At 44.3% G+C, this 13,997-nt stretch overlaps 3 protein-coding genes across 3 annotated transcripts in view; 2 read left to right on the top strand and 1 right to left on the bottom strand.

Annotated features, from left to right (window-relative positions):
* The first annotated feature begins 2,426 nt into the window (after nt 1–2,426).
* On the top strand, nt 2,427–6,192 carry LOC109421858 (uncharacterized). The gene has a single exon (XM_062847193.1). It carries the CDS (start codon nt 2,457–2,459, stop codon nt 6,102–6,104), a length of 3,648 nt encoding a protein of 1,215 aa, XP_062703177.1. The 5' UTR covers nt 2,427–2,456; the 3' UTR covers nt 6,105–6,192.
* Nucleotides 6,193–8,011: 1,819 nt separating this feature from the next.
* On the top strand, nt 8,012–11,939 carry LOC109413809 (uncharacterized). Its single transcript, XM_062845562.1, has one exon. The coding sequence runs from the start codon at nt 8,146–8,148 to the stop codon at nt 11,788–11,790; it is 3,645 nt and encodes a 1,214-aa protein (XP_062701546.1). The 5' UTR covers nt 8,012–8,145; the 3' UTR covers nt 11,791–11,939.
* Nucleotides 11,940–12,074: 135 nt separating this feature from the next.
* LOC109421862 (uncharacterized) overlaps nt 12,075–13,997 on the bottom strand; it is a 79,707-nt gene continuing 77,784 nt past the window's right edge. The window contains exons 2-4 of the mRNA XM_062845563.1: nt 12,962–13,046; nt 12,602–12,904; nt 12,075–12,542 (exon numbers count right to left, since the gene is read on the bottom strand). Of these exons, the coding sequence (XP_062701547.1) occupies nt 12,099–12,542; nt 12,602–12,904; nt 12,962–13,000 (786 nt within the window). The 5' untranslated portion in view covers nt 13,001–13,046 and the 3' untranslated portion in view covers nt 12,075–12,098. The remainder of the gene's footprint in view (nt 12,543–12,601; nt 12,905–12,961; nt 13,047–13,997) is intronic.

The raw sequence follows: 13,997 nt of genomic DNA, 5'->3' as shown, positions 1-13,997 counted from the left end.
GGAGGAATTTTAGGAGAGTCCCCGGAGGAATTCCTGAAAGAATTCCTGGAAGATTTTCTGGATGAAATTTCCAGAAGAAATTCCCAAACCAATTCCTGGAGGATTTCCTGGAGGAATGCCCAGAGACATTCTGGGAGGAATTCCTGGAGAAATTCCCGGAGGAATTCCCGGAGGTATTCGTAAAGGAAGTCCAAGAGGAATTCCGGGAGAAATTCTCGAGGGTTTTGTGAAAAAAAAAATCACGGGAGACTTCCTGAAGAGATTCCTAGAGAAATTCCCAGAAGATTTTCTTGGAAAAAATAACCTACAGTTTTCCTTAGAAAATTTCCGGATATATTCCTGAAGAAATACCTAGAGAAGTTCCTGGAGGAATTCCTATAGAACACACCGGAGGAATTCCTGAAGAAATTCCCGGAGGAGTTCATGGAGGAATTCCCGGAGACACTCATGGACTAATTCCTGGGAAAATTCTCAGTGAATTTTCCGGAGAAAATCTTGGAAAAAAAAGTCCGGAGGAATTTCTGGAAAAAATCCTAAAAGAGTTCATGTAGAAATTGCCGAAGGAATTCCTGAAGGAAATCCTGATGGGAGTCCTAGATGAAATCCTGGAGAAATTCCCGGAGGAATCCCCGGAGGAATCCCTGGAGGAATTCCTGGAGGATTTTCTATAGGATTTCCCGGAGAAACTTCTGGAGGATGTCCTAGTAGAATTCCCGGAAGATATTTCTGGAGACAGTTCTTAAGGAATTCTCAGTGGAATTCTTGGATAAATTCCCGGTGGAATTCCCGGAAAAAATCCCGGTAGAGTTCCTGCAGAAATTCCCGGAATTCCCGGAAACGGAGCAAATAAAGCAATATTGTAGGGCGACAAAATTTGTCTGCAGGTTGTCAAAGACGGTGTTAAAGTATTGCCTCTTGTACCACCGTACTCGACCGTCTACTATCCAGCCAAATGGCTCTTAGCTTGCTGAACAACTATGCTGAAAATGGAATACTTCTTATTCATTAGGGTGTTCATACAAATATTTTCTTAATACTAGACGGAACCTATCGAATAATATCAGATCCAAGGACACCAGATACGTCTTATTTCCTTTAAACTTTCGGAACAATTTGCTGGACGTTTTCAGATTTTTGAGATACCATTGTTTGAATGTTTTGATTGCTGGTGTCACCTAGCGTCACCATTGCCGGATAGATCTCAACCTGCTGAACAAATTTACAAAAAACGCCATGCTTTTAGCTTGTTACAGTAACGAGATACACGCGTTTAAATATTTTACACAAGGAGCCATCTAGCGAATAAATCACGAATCAAAGACTTAACTATCAGACAGTTTTTAGCTTGCTGAAGAACTTTGTTGAAGACGGCATCATTCTATCTTATCAGGATTCTGAGATATGGAAGTTTGAAGATTTTTTACCCTGGCGCCACCTAGCGGACGATTCACGAACCAAAGATGTCATTGCCAGATAGTTCTTAGCCTGCTGAACAACTTTGCTGAAAACCGCATGATTGTACCTCATTTGGGTATCGAGATAAACGTGTATGAATTTTTCAGACATAATGCGCCACCTAGCGGATAAATCCCAAACCAAAGACTTAACTATCAGCTAGTTCTGACCTTGCTGAAGAATTTTGCCGAAGAAAGCATCATTCTATCTTATCAGGTTTCTGAGATATGAGGGTATGCACATTTTTGACTCTGGCGCCGCCTAGCGGCTGAATCGCGAACCAAAGTCGCTGTTGCCAGTTAGTTCTTAACCTGCTGAACAAATTCGCCGAAGACACTATACTTCTATCTCATCGGGATCTTGAGATATACGTTGCGCAAAGTATGTGGCCAATTTTGGTACCCCAAGACAATCCGGAATAACTCCGGAACCATGTGGACCAGGCACCCATGTCCCCGGCATCATAAACTAGAAGAGTTTTTCGGGAAGTTGTGAAAATATTATCAAAATTCATCAAAAAACAAAAAAGTTATTAACGTTTTTGTGCTTTTCCGAAGGTGGAAAATGTACGTTGGCTGGATGAAGGTTAAGTACGTCACGCTGAAATTGAGAATTTTGTCCCATGCGCTGTTTGTCCGGGATTTCCCATAATCAACGTATTACTCGTCACACAATCTCAAGATCCCCCAACTTCTATAATCATAACATACTTTATGGCTGGCCCTTACTAGAAACTGTTTTTGAATTCCCTTAGTTTTGCTCACAAAACTTTTCAGTTGATATAAAGGGTAGAGAAAACTCCGTTATCACAATCATTGTGCATGATGCTTTCCGCTCTCAATTACTATTTGCGGGGTGAACCCGTTTCTGTTGAACCGTTGATAACAGTTTCATTCACATTAAATGGCAAACAGTACAACATTGGGTCTCATACGTGCCCTGCCGATACAACGTTGAACACGTTCATAAGAGACCATGCCTTACTACGCGGAACAAAGTTCATGTGCCTGGAAGGTGGTTGTGGCGCTTGTACGGTGTACGTCGAACGGCAGGATCCAGTGTCCGGGGAAAAGGATTCTATTTCGGTGAATTCCTGTCTACTGCTGGTGTTCGCTTGCCATGGATTGGAAATTACAACGATCGAGGGAATTGGAAACCGAAAGGATGGATACCACCCACTTCAGAAACAGCTGGCCGAGTTCAACGGATCGCAGTGTGGAATGTGTTCTCCAGGGATGGTTATGACGATGTATGGGCTGATGAAATCGAAGCAAGGGAAAGTGAGTGCCGAAGAGGTGGAAAATGCGTTCGGTGGGAATCTTTGTCGGTGCACTGGGTACAGACCGATACTGGAAGCGTTCAAGTCATTTGCAGCGACTTCTGAAGAGTTGTGTGAAGATATCGAAGATTTTGTGAAGATATGCCCGAGTAGGGGCGGTGCTTGCATTGCAAAGTGTAAATCACGAGACGAGAAGAACCCGATTAGAATACTGTTTGGAGATGGAAGAGAGTGGCATAAAGTGTATTCCTTGCAAGAAGTGCTGAATATTCTGAATCAAATCGGAGATCGACCTTATATTCTCGTATGCGGAAATACAGCTAATGGTGTCTACAGAAGAAACGACAATATACAAGTGTTTATCGATTGTAATTCAGTTTTGGAACTTCACGAGATTTCAATATCCGATGACACCATCTTAGTAGGAGCAAACATCACGTTAACGAAATTTATGAAGGTTTTAGCAGATGCTTCTAATAGCAATCAACAGTTTTACTATTGCAAAGAATTGATCAAACACTTGGAATTGGTAGCACATCCCTTAGTTCGAAATGTTGGGAGTATAGCAGGGAATCTAAGCTTGAAAAATCAGCATCGTGAGTTCCCATCTGATATCAGCTTGCTGTTGGAAGCTGTCGGTGCGAAACTTACTACAGTGAATGCCCAGTCCAACCAGAAAACTGAGGAGAGTGTTGTACAATATATATTTTCCAGTGCACAGAAGAAAGTGATACGGTCAATCAGTTTACCACCCTTGGATCCAAAAGTGTACGTGTTGAGAACCTTCAAGATCATGGCTCGTGCTCAGAATGCGTTAGCTTATATGAACGCGGCATTTTTGGTGAAGTTTGACACATCAAGAACAATTATCAACGAAACGAGGATCTGTTTTGGAAACATTAGTGCGTCGTTTACTCGTGCTGAACAAACTGAACGCTTCCTGACTGGCAAAACATTATTCAGTAACAACTCTCTACAAGCTGCGATCAAACCTTTGAATGATGAACTAAAACCAGACTGGATTCTTCCTGAGTCGTCCGCTGAATACAGAAAGAATCTAGCAATTGCCTTATTCTACAAATTTGTATTGACCATTGCTCCGATGGATTCAGTCAAATCCCTATACAGATCGGGTGCCACTGTTTTGGATCGGCCATTATCGTCCGGTCACCAATCCTATGATACATATAATAAGTATTGGCCACTTACAAAATACATTCCCAAAGTGGAAGGCCTGGCGCAATGCGCCGGAGAGGCCGAGTACATCAACGACATTCATCCGTTTCCAAATGAACTGTTTGCGGCATTTGTTGTTGCTACTGTCCCTCTCTCAAATGTAGCGCAGATTGATCCGACGCAGGCGCTCAAGATGAAAGGAGTTGTTGGATGTTTTACGGCCAAGGATATACCCGGAGCTAATTCCTTCACACCGCAATCGTTGGGATTTCCAGAAGTTGAGGAGGTACTCTGCAGTGGACGAGTTTTATATTACGGGCAACCGATTGCTATTATTGTTGCTGAAAGTCACATGATTGCCAACAGAGCTGCCAATTTAGTCGAAGTCACGTACGAGAAAAGACGGGAGGATGTACGTCTTCGACTGAAGACAGATGACGGTGTGCCCAGTCAGGAGACATTTGAAATGGTTGGTGAAGAATACAGTGCTTCCGATGTAGATGACGCTGTCAAGGTCATAGGGCGTATGGAACTTTTAGGCCAGTCCCATTTCCCACTTGAAAAGCAAACGTGCATTTGTGTGCCTCAAGAAAGCGGCATGGATGTCTATCCGTCGGCTCAATGGATGGGTGTAACCCAACTAGCAATAGCCCAAGTACTCAATCTTCCTCAAAGTCGAATAAATATATTCATCAGGCGGTTGGGAGGAGCTTTCGGAAGTAAAGTCTCTCGACAGGGATTGACGGCATGTGGCGCAGCGCTGGCTGCTCATCTGACCAACCGACCGGTCCGCTTCTATCTGACTATGGAAGCAGATATGCAGCTAATTGGGAAACGTTTGGATTGTATCAGTGACTACGACGTCCACGTTGATGATAACGGAAGAGTTCTCAAACTGACAAACTACTTTGCACATAACTATGGATCGTCATTTAACGAACCAATTGGGAAATCGTTTATATTAATCTTTCCTAACTGTTACGAAAACAAAACTTGGAAAGTTATTGGAAAAATGGTACAAACTGATACTCCTAAGAAAACTTGGTGTCGTGCTCCAGCCTCAACTGAAGCCATAGCCACTGTTGAAACAATTATGGAGCACATTGCTCATGCCACGAGGAAGGATCCACTGGAAGTCCGCCTTGCCAACATGCCAAAAGATAGCAAAATGCGTACGCTCATACCGGAGTTTTTGAATCGAATCGAGTTCAGTTCTCGGCGTATTTCTATCCAATCGTTCAACGAAAACAATCGTTGGAAGAAACGAGGCATTGCCTGGATACCGATGAAGTTCCAAACGGATTTCCATGGGATATATTATGCAATGGTTTCCATCAACATAGGAGACGGATCGGTGGTGGTGACTCATGGTGGAATAGAAATGGGTCAGGGTATCAACACTAAAGTTACTCAGGTGATCGCCTTCACTTTGGGAATTCCGTTGGACATGGTGAGTGTGAAGCCTTCCAACACCTGGACTGCGGCGAATTCTGATCCATCAGTAGCTAGCATAACCAGTGAATCCGTGTGCTACGCTGCCAGTGAGGCTTGCAAAATATTGCTGGAAAGGATGAAACCACAACGCCAGAAGTATCCGGATGCTCCGTGGTTTCAATTGGTACAGATTTGCTACGTTGCTAGTGTGGATTTGAGTGCCAACTTCATGTTCAAGGCGACGGATGTTCTACCGTACTTCATATGGAGTTTGTGTAGTGCGGAGATAGAAGTTGACATTCTGACCGGGAATATTCTCATTCGTCAGATAGATGTACAGGAGGACACTGGAGAGAGCATGAGTCCCGGTATCGACATTGGGCAAATCGAGGGAGCCATCACCATGGGCTTGGGATACCACTTGGCCGAAGAGTTGATTTATGATGCGAGAAATGGTAAGTTGCTGACGGATCGTACAGTGAACTACAAAATTCTTGGAGCGAAAGATATTCCGGTTGATTTCCGAATAAACTTTTTAAAAGGAAGCAGTAATCCGTGTGGTGTGCTGAGATCAAAATCAACCAGTGAACCACCGCTGAACTTATCGGTTGTGGTTTTGTTTGCTCTGCGAAACGCTTTGCGATCTGCCAACATAGATGCTGGATTACCGGATGAGTGGATACCGCTAGGCACAGCTTCCACGCCGGAGAAAATCTTCTTGAAATCTGGAAATAAAACTGAGCAATATTTAATTGATTGATTCTGAACAAAAACTGTGTAGTTCTTTAAACTGTTATCGACTTTTTTTTTCTGAAAACATAGGCGAGTAGCCAGTAGCCATGAGTCGTTGTCAGCAGCGAGCGAAATGTCGACGCAACCACCCGTACAAATAGCACACGATTAGGTTCAACACCGATTAGCAGTGTCGGTTGTTCTTTTTCGTCGTTGGGCTCAGAGTGATCATCACGAGACATTGTTGGCTTGATAGTTTTTTTTTTTGTTAATAGAATGAGAAAATCTGCTAATCAGATACCCAATAAGTAGGTCCTCGGCTTATGTGGGTGTCGACTCATTGTAACCTCTTCCTTACCTTCACGGTACGCCTGTTAGAGATGATTTTGAATACGAGGTACCGTACATGAGTACTCTCCTTTGTATGTGTTCCATCAGCTACCGCCTTAAGTTGTCCTCTCTCCCCTGGAAGGTTGAGTCCTGGCTAGTAAATACTATAGACGACCCTTTTGGACTCAAGCTCCCAGATGGAGACGGGGACAACTGAGCTTGCTGTTGGTCAGCCTGCCATTTTATCTGTAGTTCAAGTACGATTCGGGAGACCGTGGAAATAACAGAATCCCACTTGTCCGCCCCCGTACACATCCTTTTCACAATGTTGTCCGGAGTGATCTCTACCGCATATCTCCTGTATACTCGACCTTTGCTCCACGAAATGTCCGTTGGAGTGGACCACTCTTCTTTGCGCGTATTAACCGCGCTCTGTTTCTCGGCCAGAAGGTCATACTTCTTCTTGGTCAGGGCCACCGAGTTGCGGAGCTTCAGCAAACCCTGTTTGAAGGCTTTGCGGCGTCTGGGCATCCTTAGCCGGCGCTGTACCGCCTCGTGCTGCTTCTTGTCGTGCTGACTCTCGCGAACGGGTTGACCGTGTCTCCCTCTTCCTTACCGATTTCGCTTCCCTTTTCGTTAGAGTCAGAGTTCATGCCTGTTGGGTCCTGCTTAAAGCCGCTACCCTGATCGGCAGAGGGGGTGTTTTCGGCCTTGGCAGTCTCTAAACGTTTGCAAAAACGATTATTGCATTTTAACCCGACGGTTTCGGTTATTTATTTAACCTTTTTCAAGGTTAAATAAATAACCGAAACCGTCGGGTTAAAATGCAATAATCGTTTTTGCAAACGTTTAGAGACTGCCAAGGCCGAAAACACCCCCTCTGCCGGTTCAAACACCAACAGTCGTAACGAAAATCAAGCTACCCTGATCTGTTGATAAAGTAGTCGCCAATAATCCTAATGGTTATCTATGCAAGCAGGGAGGCTACCCGAGGGTTGGCCCTTTATGGGGACTGAGCTTAGAGCCAAATCAGCGCTAATCAACACTGTTCATCTGAACCATTGTCCACCCAATTATTTGTCTAATCTGGATACAGGTCGGGAACGTACTTTAAGGCCTCGCTACGGTTTTATGGGATGGAAGGCGGCGCCGACATTAGCCTATCTGCCGTTTCAAGTCAGTACTGACACCCGACCCTACTAAGAGGATAGAATGCCGTCGCTACCAGCTCCCCTGTGCATAAATACCTAAGCGTGTACCTCTTCAGTTATCAATTTCAAAGCACTGACCAGTATACCTTAATCAAGAACTTACTGGCGTCGTTCCTGATGTGCCCGAAGAAAATGTGTTATACTATTATATCATTTTATTTGGGTTGGATTGGGTTGGGTTAGCAGAAACAAATTGCTATAGAGCATTTCATAGTCTAAGCATGGTGTTTCATTCATTGTTTTATCAAGTGACCAACCCAAAATAGTTTGTAAATTTGTTTGTTTTTATGCATGCCTTATGAGGTAGTATAAAAACTAGAAATAGAGCAAAAACAACGACTATTTGACGCAATGCTGTCCACTCTGAATTACTATTTGTGGGGTGAAACCATTTGCGCTGAACCGTTGGACAAAGTTTCATTCACATTAAATGGCAAACAGTACACCATCGGGTCTCGGACGTGCCCTGCTGACACGACGCTGAACACGTTCATAAGAGACCACGCCTTACTACGCGGAACTAAGTTTATGTGCCTGGAGGGTGGTTGTGGCGCTTGTACGGTGTACGTCGAACGGCAGGATCCAGTGTCCGGGGAAAAGGATTCTATTTCGGTGAATTCCTGTCTACTGCTGGTGTTCGCTTGCCATGGGTTGGAAATTACAACGATCGAGGATATTGGAAACCGAAAGGATGGATACCACCCGCTTCAGAAACAGCTGGCTGAGTTTAACGGATCGCAGTGTGGAATGTGTTCTCCAGGGATGGTTATGACGATGTATGGGCTAATGAAATCGAAGCAAGGGAAAGTGAGTGCTGAAGAGGTGGAGAATGCGTTTGGTGGGAATCTTTGCCGGTGCACTGGGTACAGACCGATACTGGAAGCGTTCAGGTCATTTGCAGCGACTTCCGAAGAATTGTGTGAAGATATTGAAGATTTTGTGAAGATATGCCCGGGTAGGGGCAGTGCTTGCAATGCAAAGTGTAAATTACGAGATGAGAAGAAACCGATCAGAATATTGTTCGGAGATGGAAGAGAGTGGCATAAGGTGTATTCGTTGCAAGAAGTGCTGAATATTCTGAAGCAAATCGGAGATCGACCTTATATGCTCGTATGCGGAAACACAGCTAATGGTGTCTACAGAAGAAACGACAATATACAAGTGTTCATCGATTGCAATTCGGTTGTGGAACTGCACGAGGTTTCAATATCCGACACCATATCAGTAGGAGCAAACATCACGCTTACGAAATTTATGAAGGTTTTAGAAGATGCTTCTGCTAGTAATCAACAGTTCTACTATTGCAAAGAATTGATCAAACACTTGGAATTGGTAGCACATCCCTTAGTTCGAAACGTTGGAAGTATAGCAGGGAATCTAAGCTTGAAAAATCAGCATCGTGTGTTCCCATCTGATATCAGCTTGCTGTTGGAAGTTGTCGGTGCGAAGCTTACTACAGTGAATGCCCAGTCCAACCAGCAAACTGTGGAAAGTATCGTAGATTATATATCGTCCAGTGCACAGAAGAAAGTGATACGGTCTATCAGTTTGCCAGCCTTGGATCCAAGAGTGTACGTGTTGAAAACCTTCAAGATCATGCCTCGCGCACAGAATGCGTTTGCTTACATGAACGCGGCATTCTTGATAAAATTTGACGCATCTAGAACAATGATCAACGAAGCGATGATCTGTTTCGGAAACATTAGTGCGTCGTTTACTCGTGCTGAACAAACTGAACGCTTCCTGACTGGCAAAACATTATTCAGTAACGACTCTCTACAAGCTGCGATCAAATCTTTGAATGATGAACTACAACCAGACTGGATTCTTCCTGAGTCGTCCGCTGAATACAGAAAGAACCTTGCAATTGCCTTATTCTACAAATTTGTATTGACCATTGCTCCGATGGATTCAGTCAAATCCCAATACAGATCGGGTGCCACTGTTTTGGATCGGCCATTATCGTCCGGTCACCAATCCTATGACACATATAATAAGTATTGGCCTCTTACGAAGTACATTCCCAAAGTGGAAGGCCTGGCACAATGTGCCGGAGAGGCTGAGTACATCAACGACATTCATCCGTTTCCAAATGAACTGTTTGCGGCTTTTGTTGTTGCCACCGTCCCACTTTCGAATGTAGCGCAGATTGATCCGACGCAGGCCCTCAAGATGAAAGGAGTTGTTGGATGTTTCACGGCCAAGGACATACCCGGAGCCAATTCCTTCACTCCGCAGGTGTTGGGATTTCCAGAAGTTGAGGAGGTGCTCTGTAGCGGTCAAGTTTTATATTACGGTCAACCAGTTGGAATCGTTGTTGCTGAAACCCACGTCATTGCTAACAGAGCTGCCAAGTTAGTCGAAGTCACGTACGAAAAAGTAAGCGAGGGTGTGCGTCTTCGACTGAAGACAGGTGACGGTGTAGCAAGTGGCGAGACTTATGAAATGGTTGGTGAAGAATACAACGCCGTCGATGTGAGTGAGACGCGTAACGTAGTCGGCCGGATGGAGCTCTTCGGCCAGTCACATTTCCCACTTGAAAAGCAAACGTGCATTTGTGTGCCTCAAGAAAGCGGCATGGACGTGTATCCATCGGCTCAATGGATGGGTGTTACTCAAATTGCAATATCGCAAATGCTCAATATTCCTCACAGTCGGATCAACATTTTCATAAGGCGTGTCGGTGGAGCTTTCGGAAGTAAAGTCTCGAGGCAAGGATTGACGGCATGTGGCGCAGCGTTGGCTGCTCATCTGACCAATCGACCGATTCGCTTCTATCTTACTTTGGAAGCAAATATGCAACTAATTGGAAAACGCTATGACTGTATCAGTAACTACGAGGTCCACGTTGATGATCATGGTAAAATTCTCAAACTAGCAAACTACTTCGCTCACAATTTCGGATCGTCATTCAATGAACCGATTTCCAATTCGTTTATCATGATTTTCCCAAATTGTTACGAAAGCAAAGCTTGGAAAATCTTGGGTAAAACTGTGAAAACCGATAATCCCAAAAACACCTGGTGTCGTGCTCCAGGCTCTACTGAATCCATAGCCACTGTTGAAACAATTATGGAACACATTGCTCATGCCACAGGAAAGGATCCATTGGAAGTTCGCCTCGCAAACATGCCAAAAGATAGCAAAATGCGTTCTCTCATTCCGGAGTTTCTGAATCGAATCGAGTTCGATTCTCGGCGGATATCCATTCAATCGTTCAACGAAAACAACCGTTGGAAGAAGCGAGGCATAGCCTGGATACCGATGAAGTTCCAAACGGATTTCCATGGGATATTCTACGCAATGGTTTCCATCAACATAGGCGATGGATCGGTGGTTGTGACCCATGGTGGAATTGAAATGGGTCAGGGTATCAACACCAAGGTTACTCAAGTGATCGCTTTCACTTTGGGAGTTCCGTTGGACATGGTGAGCGTGAAGCCTTCCAACACCTGGACAGCAGGGAACTCTGATCCTTCGGGAGGTAGCATAACCAGTGAATCCGTCTGCTACGCTGCAAGTAAGGCTTGCGAAACATTGCTGGAAAGAATGAAACCACAGCGCGAGAAGTATCCAGATGCTCCGTGGTTTCAACTGGTACAGATTTGCTACGTTGCCAGTGTTGACTTGAGTGTCAACTTCATGTTCCGAGCGACGGATGTTCTACCATACTTCATATGGAGTTTGTGCAGTGCGGAGGTAGAAGTTGACGTTCTTACTGGGAACATTCTCATACGACGAATGGATGTACAGGAGGACACAGGTGAAAGCATGAGTCCCGGAATCGACCTCGGTCAAATTGAAGGAGCCATCACCATGGGCTTGGGATACCACTTGGCCGAAGAGTTGATTTATGACGCAACAAGTGGAAAATTGCTGACAGATCGAACGGTGAACTACAAGCTATTCGGAGCAAAAGATATTCCAGTGGATTTCCGTGTAGAATTCCTGAAAGGTAGTTCCAATCCGTGCGGGGTGCTGAGATCGAAATCTGCTAGTGAACCACCGTTGAACTTATCTGTGGTGGTATTATTTGCTCTGCGAAATGCCTTGCGATCTGCCCGAAAAGATGCTGGACTGCCGGACGAGTGGATACAGCTTGGAACTGCCTCAACACCGGAGAAGATTTTCTTGAAATCAGGGAATATGTTGGATCAATTTTTATTAAATTAATGGTACATACAACACTTCAAGAATCGAAATAAATGAAACCAAAAAAAAGATAAAGGAAACTTTTTAATTTGATCGTTTTTTGCACAGTCCATCCATTAAGTGTTCTTGAGCAACGAATGATGAAAAAGTTGTCCCAAAGGATTTGCAACGCAATTCCCAGTGAGAATACCTACTTTTAGAATCGGCATTGTTAACCCAACATAGTGGAACGGAGCGTATTTCTTTCTTTTCCCTTTAATCGCTTTTATTCGCTGTATAATTATAACTCTGGAAAACCCATCGTCTGCCTTCGTATGCTAATCGCGTCTTTATTGTACTTTGATTGGAATTTTTTGGGACTTTCTGAGCTGCAGTTTGTCTAACCCGAACGCGGCCAGCTGAACGATGTTGGTCGAGCAGAACTCGAACAAATTGCGCCGGGCGTGGACCTGAACGTGTGCCTGATTCGATTCGATACCCCTGAGAATGCGCAGTGCGAGCTCTCTGTCAGTCAAGTTAAGGTTCGGCCCTGGCTTTGCCGCTTGCTGTTGAGGCGGCTGATTGGTGAAAATGGTCGTCAACCGGATGTTTTCTGGTCCCCGCATGATGTGACTGGGAACCGTTGCCGCTTGGGCGCGGAAAATACTTTCTACGAGATCATCATAATCCGGTTGACAGTCTATGGCAGCGTGAACCTTGCTGGGTGTGTTCTTTACAGAAACAATACGGCCTGAACCATGTTGTAGCATGTCGGGAACAAAACAAGTGAGGAGCTAAAAACGAAAACAGAAATTCATACGATTAACTCATTCTCCCAAGTGACGTAACTTACGTTAACATATCCTAATATATCGTTCGATGTCTGACTGACGAATCGATCCATCTGTTCTGCGGTTATTCCAAAGTCATTGCCACATTCTTGATGAATCACCAGCTCAATCGAGGAGCCAAACTGCGTTTTAAGCTTCGTGGCCAGTTCGGTGACCTCCTTCCTACTGGAGACGTCACAGTAGAACTGGTGACGAGCTGATTCCGTTCGTTCCTCGCCGGAGCTAACCAAAGCCACGCGACATTTGTGAATCTCGATCAGCTGTTCGCACAATGCCTGCGAAAGGGCGGAGCTTCCATTGGTGATCTGAAAAAATGTGCGGAGATGTTAAACTGTTGTCCACGCGGTTTTACCGAGAAATACCAAAACGTTCCGTTTGTGGAGAATCGATTCGTTTGACATGATGATAATGATGAGTAGTGCTGTTCGTGATAATTACAAATACTTCCTGCGAAAGAAGAAAACAAAATGTGTTAGAAATATGAATTATTTTGCATATACAATACATATAAAATGTCGGATGAGTGCCAAATCCAGGAAACTACAAGTGAATTGTAGGTTTTGGTTACTGTGGGATACTATCTGGCCACTGTTTATGGACAAACCATCCGAAGTATCCGGACACTCAGCTGCAACCGTTCACCCACCTTAAAACTCCTCTGACTCTGATTCGGTTAAAGTGTAGAATTAGCATAAGTTAAAATACACAGAAATAAAAAAAATAATAAAAAAAATCTGACTCGGTCTTACCTGAGTGTCGCGGACTGACTCAATATGCTCTCTCAGCGGGAGCCAAACATCGGGAGCCAAACATTGAAGATTGAGGTTATGTTAAACTTTTTTGAACCTGTGTGATTGATTGAAGAGTATTGTTATCTAGGTGCTGCGGATGTTATCAAAACTGTTGTCCATTTGTCGCTGTCAAGCCGTTGGAAAGCGAGGAGAAGGATAAACATTGTTTTGAGCCTATTTCAGCTAATTTTTTAACAACTATCCGTCAAAATTTCCATCGCGAATGAAAAATAATAAACTTTTATCACGAGAACAAAATTGGAATAAAGGTGGATTGATCATGTTTACCATTTCCGAGCAGCGTCGCGACGGCGAGTTTGACAACCGAGCTGAAAGAGGCGGTTGCAAGAAAATTAAACGCTCGTGCGTGTTTACAAGCTGTGTGCCGGGAGTGTGTAGGTGTGTGTTAGCTAGCTTGAAAAATAAAACCGCTTCTATTCGCACCACTCAGGGTCTTACACGTTCTGCTCCACACAACACTCCTAATCCCCATTACTCAATTGGTGTCAATATTTACACAACTGTGAGCTCACTCCTTTGGCAAGATTCATATGCATCTACAGTAGACGTTCGGTCGGTGCAAACTGTTTAACAGCAAGTCCGGTAA

The sequence above is a fragment of the Aedes albopictus genome, chromosome 1 (genome assembly GCF_035046485.1).
Source record: "Aedes albopictus strain Foshan chromosome 1, AalbF5, whole genome shotgun sequence".
Classification (NCBI taxonomy): domain Eukaryota; kingdom Metazoa; phylum Arthropoda; class Insecta; order Diptera; family Culicidae; genus Aedes; species Aedes albopictus.
The sequence above is the reverse complement of the archived record's forward strand: the minus strand, read 5'-3'. Positions and strand labels throughout refer to the sequence as shown.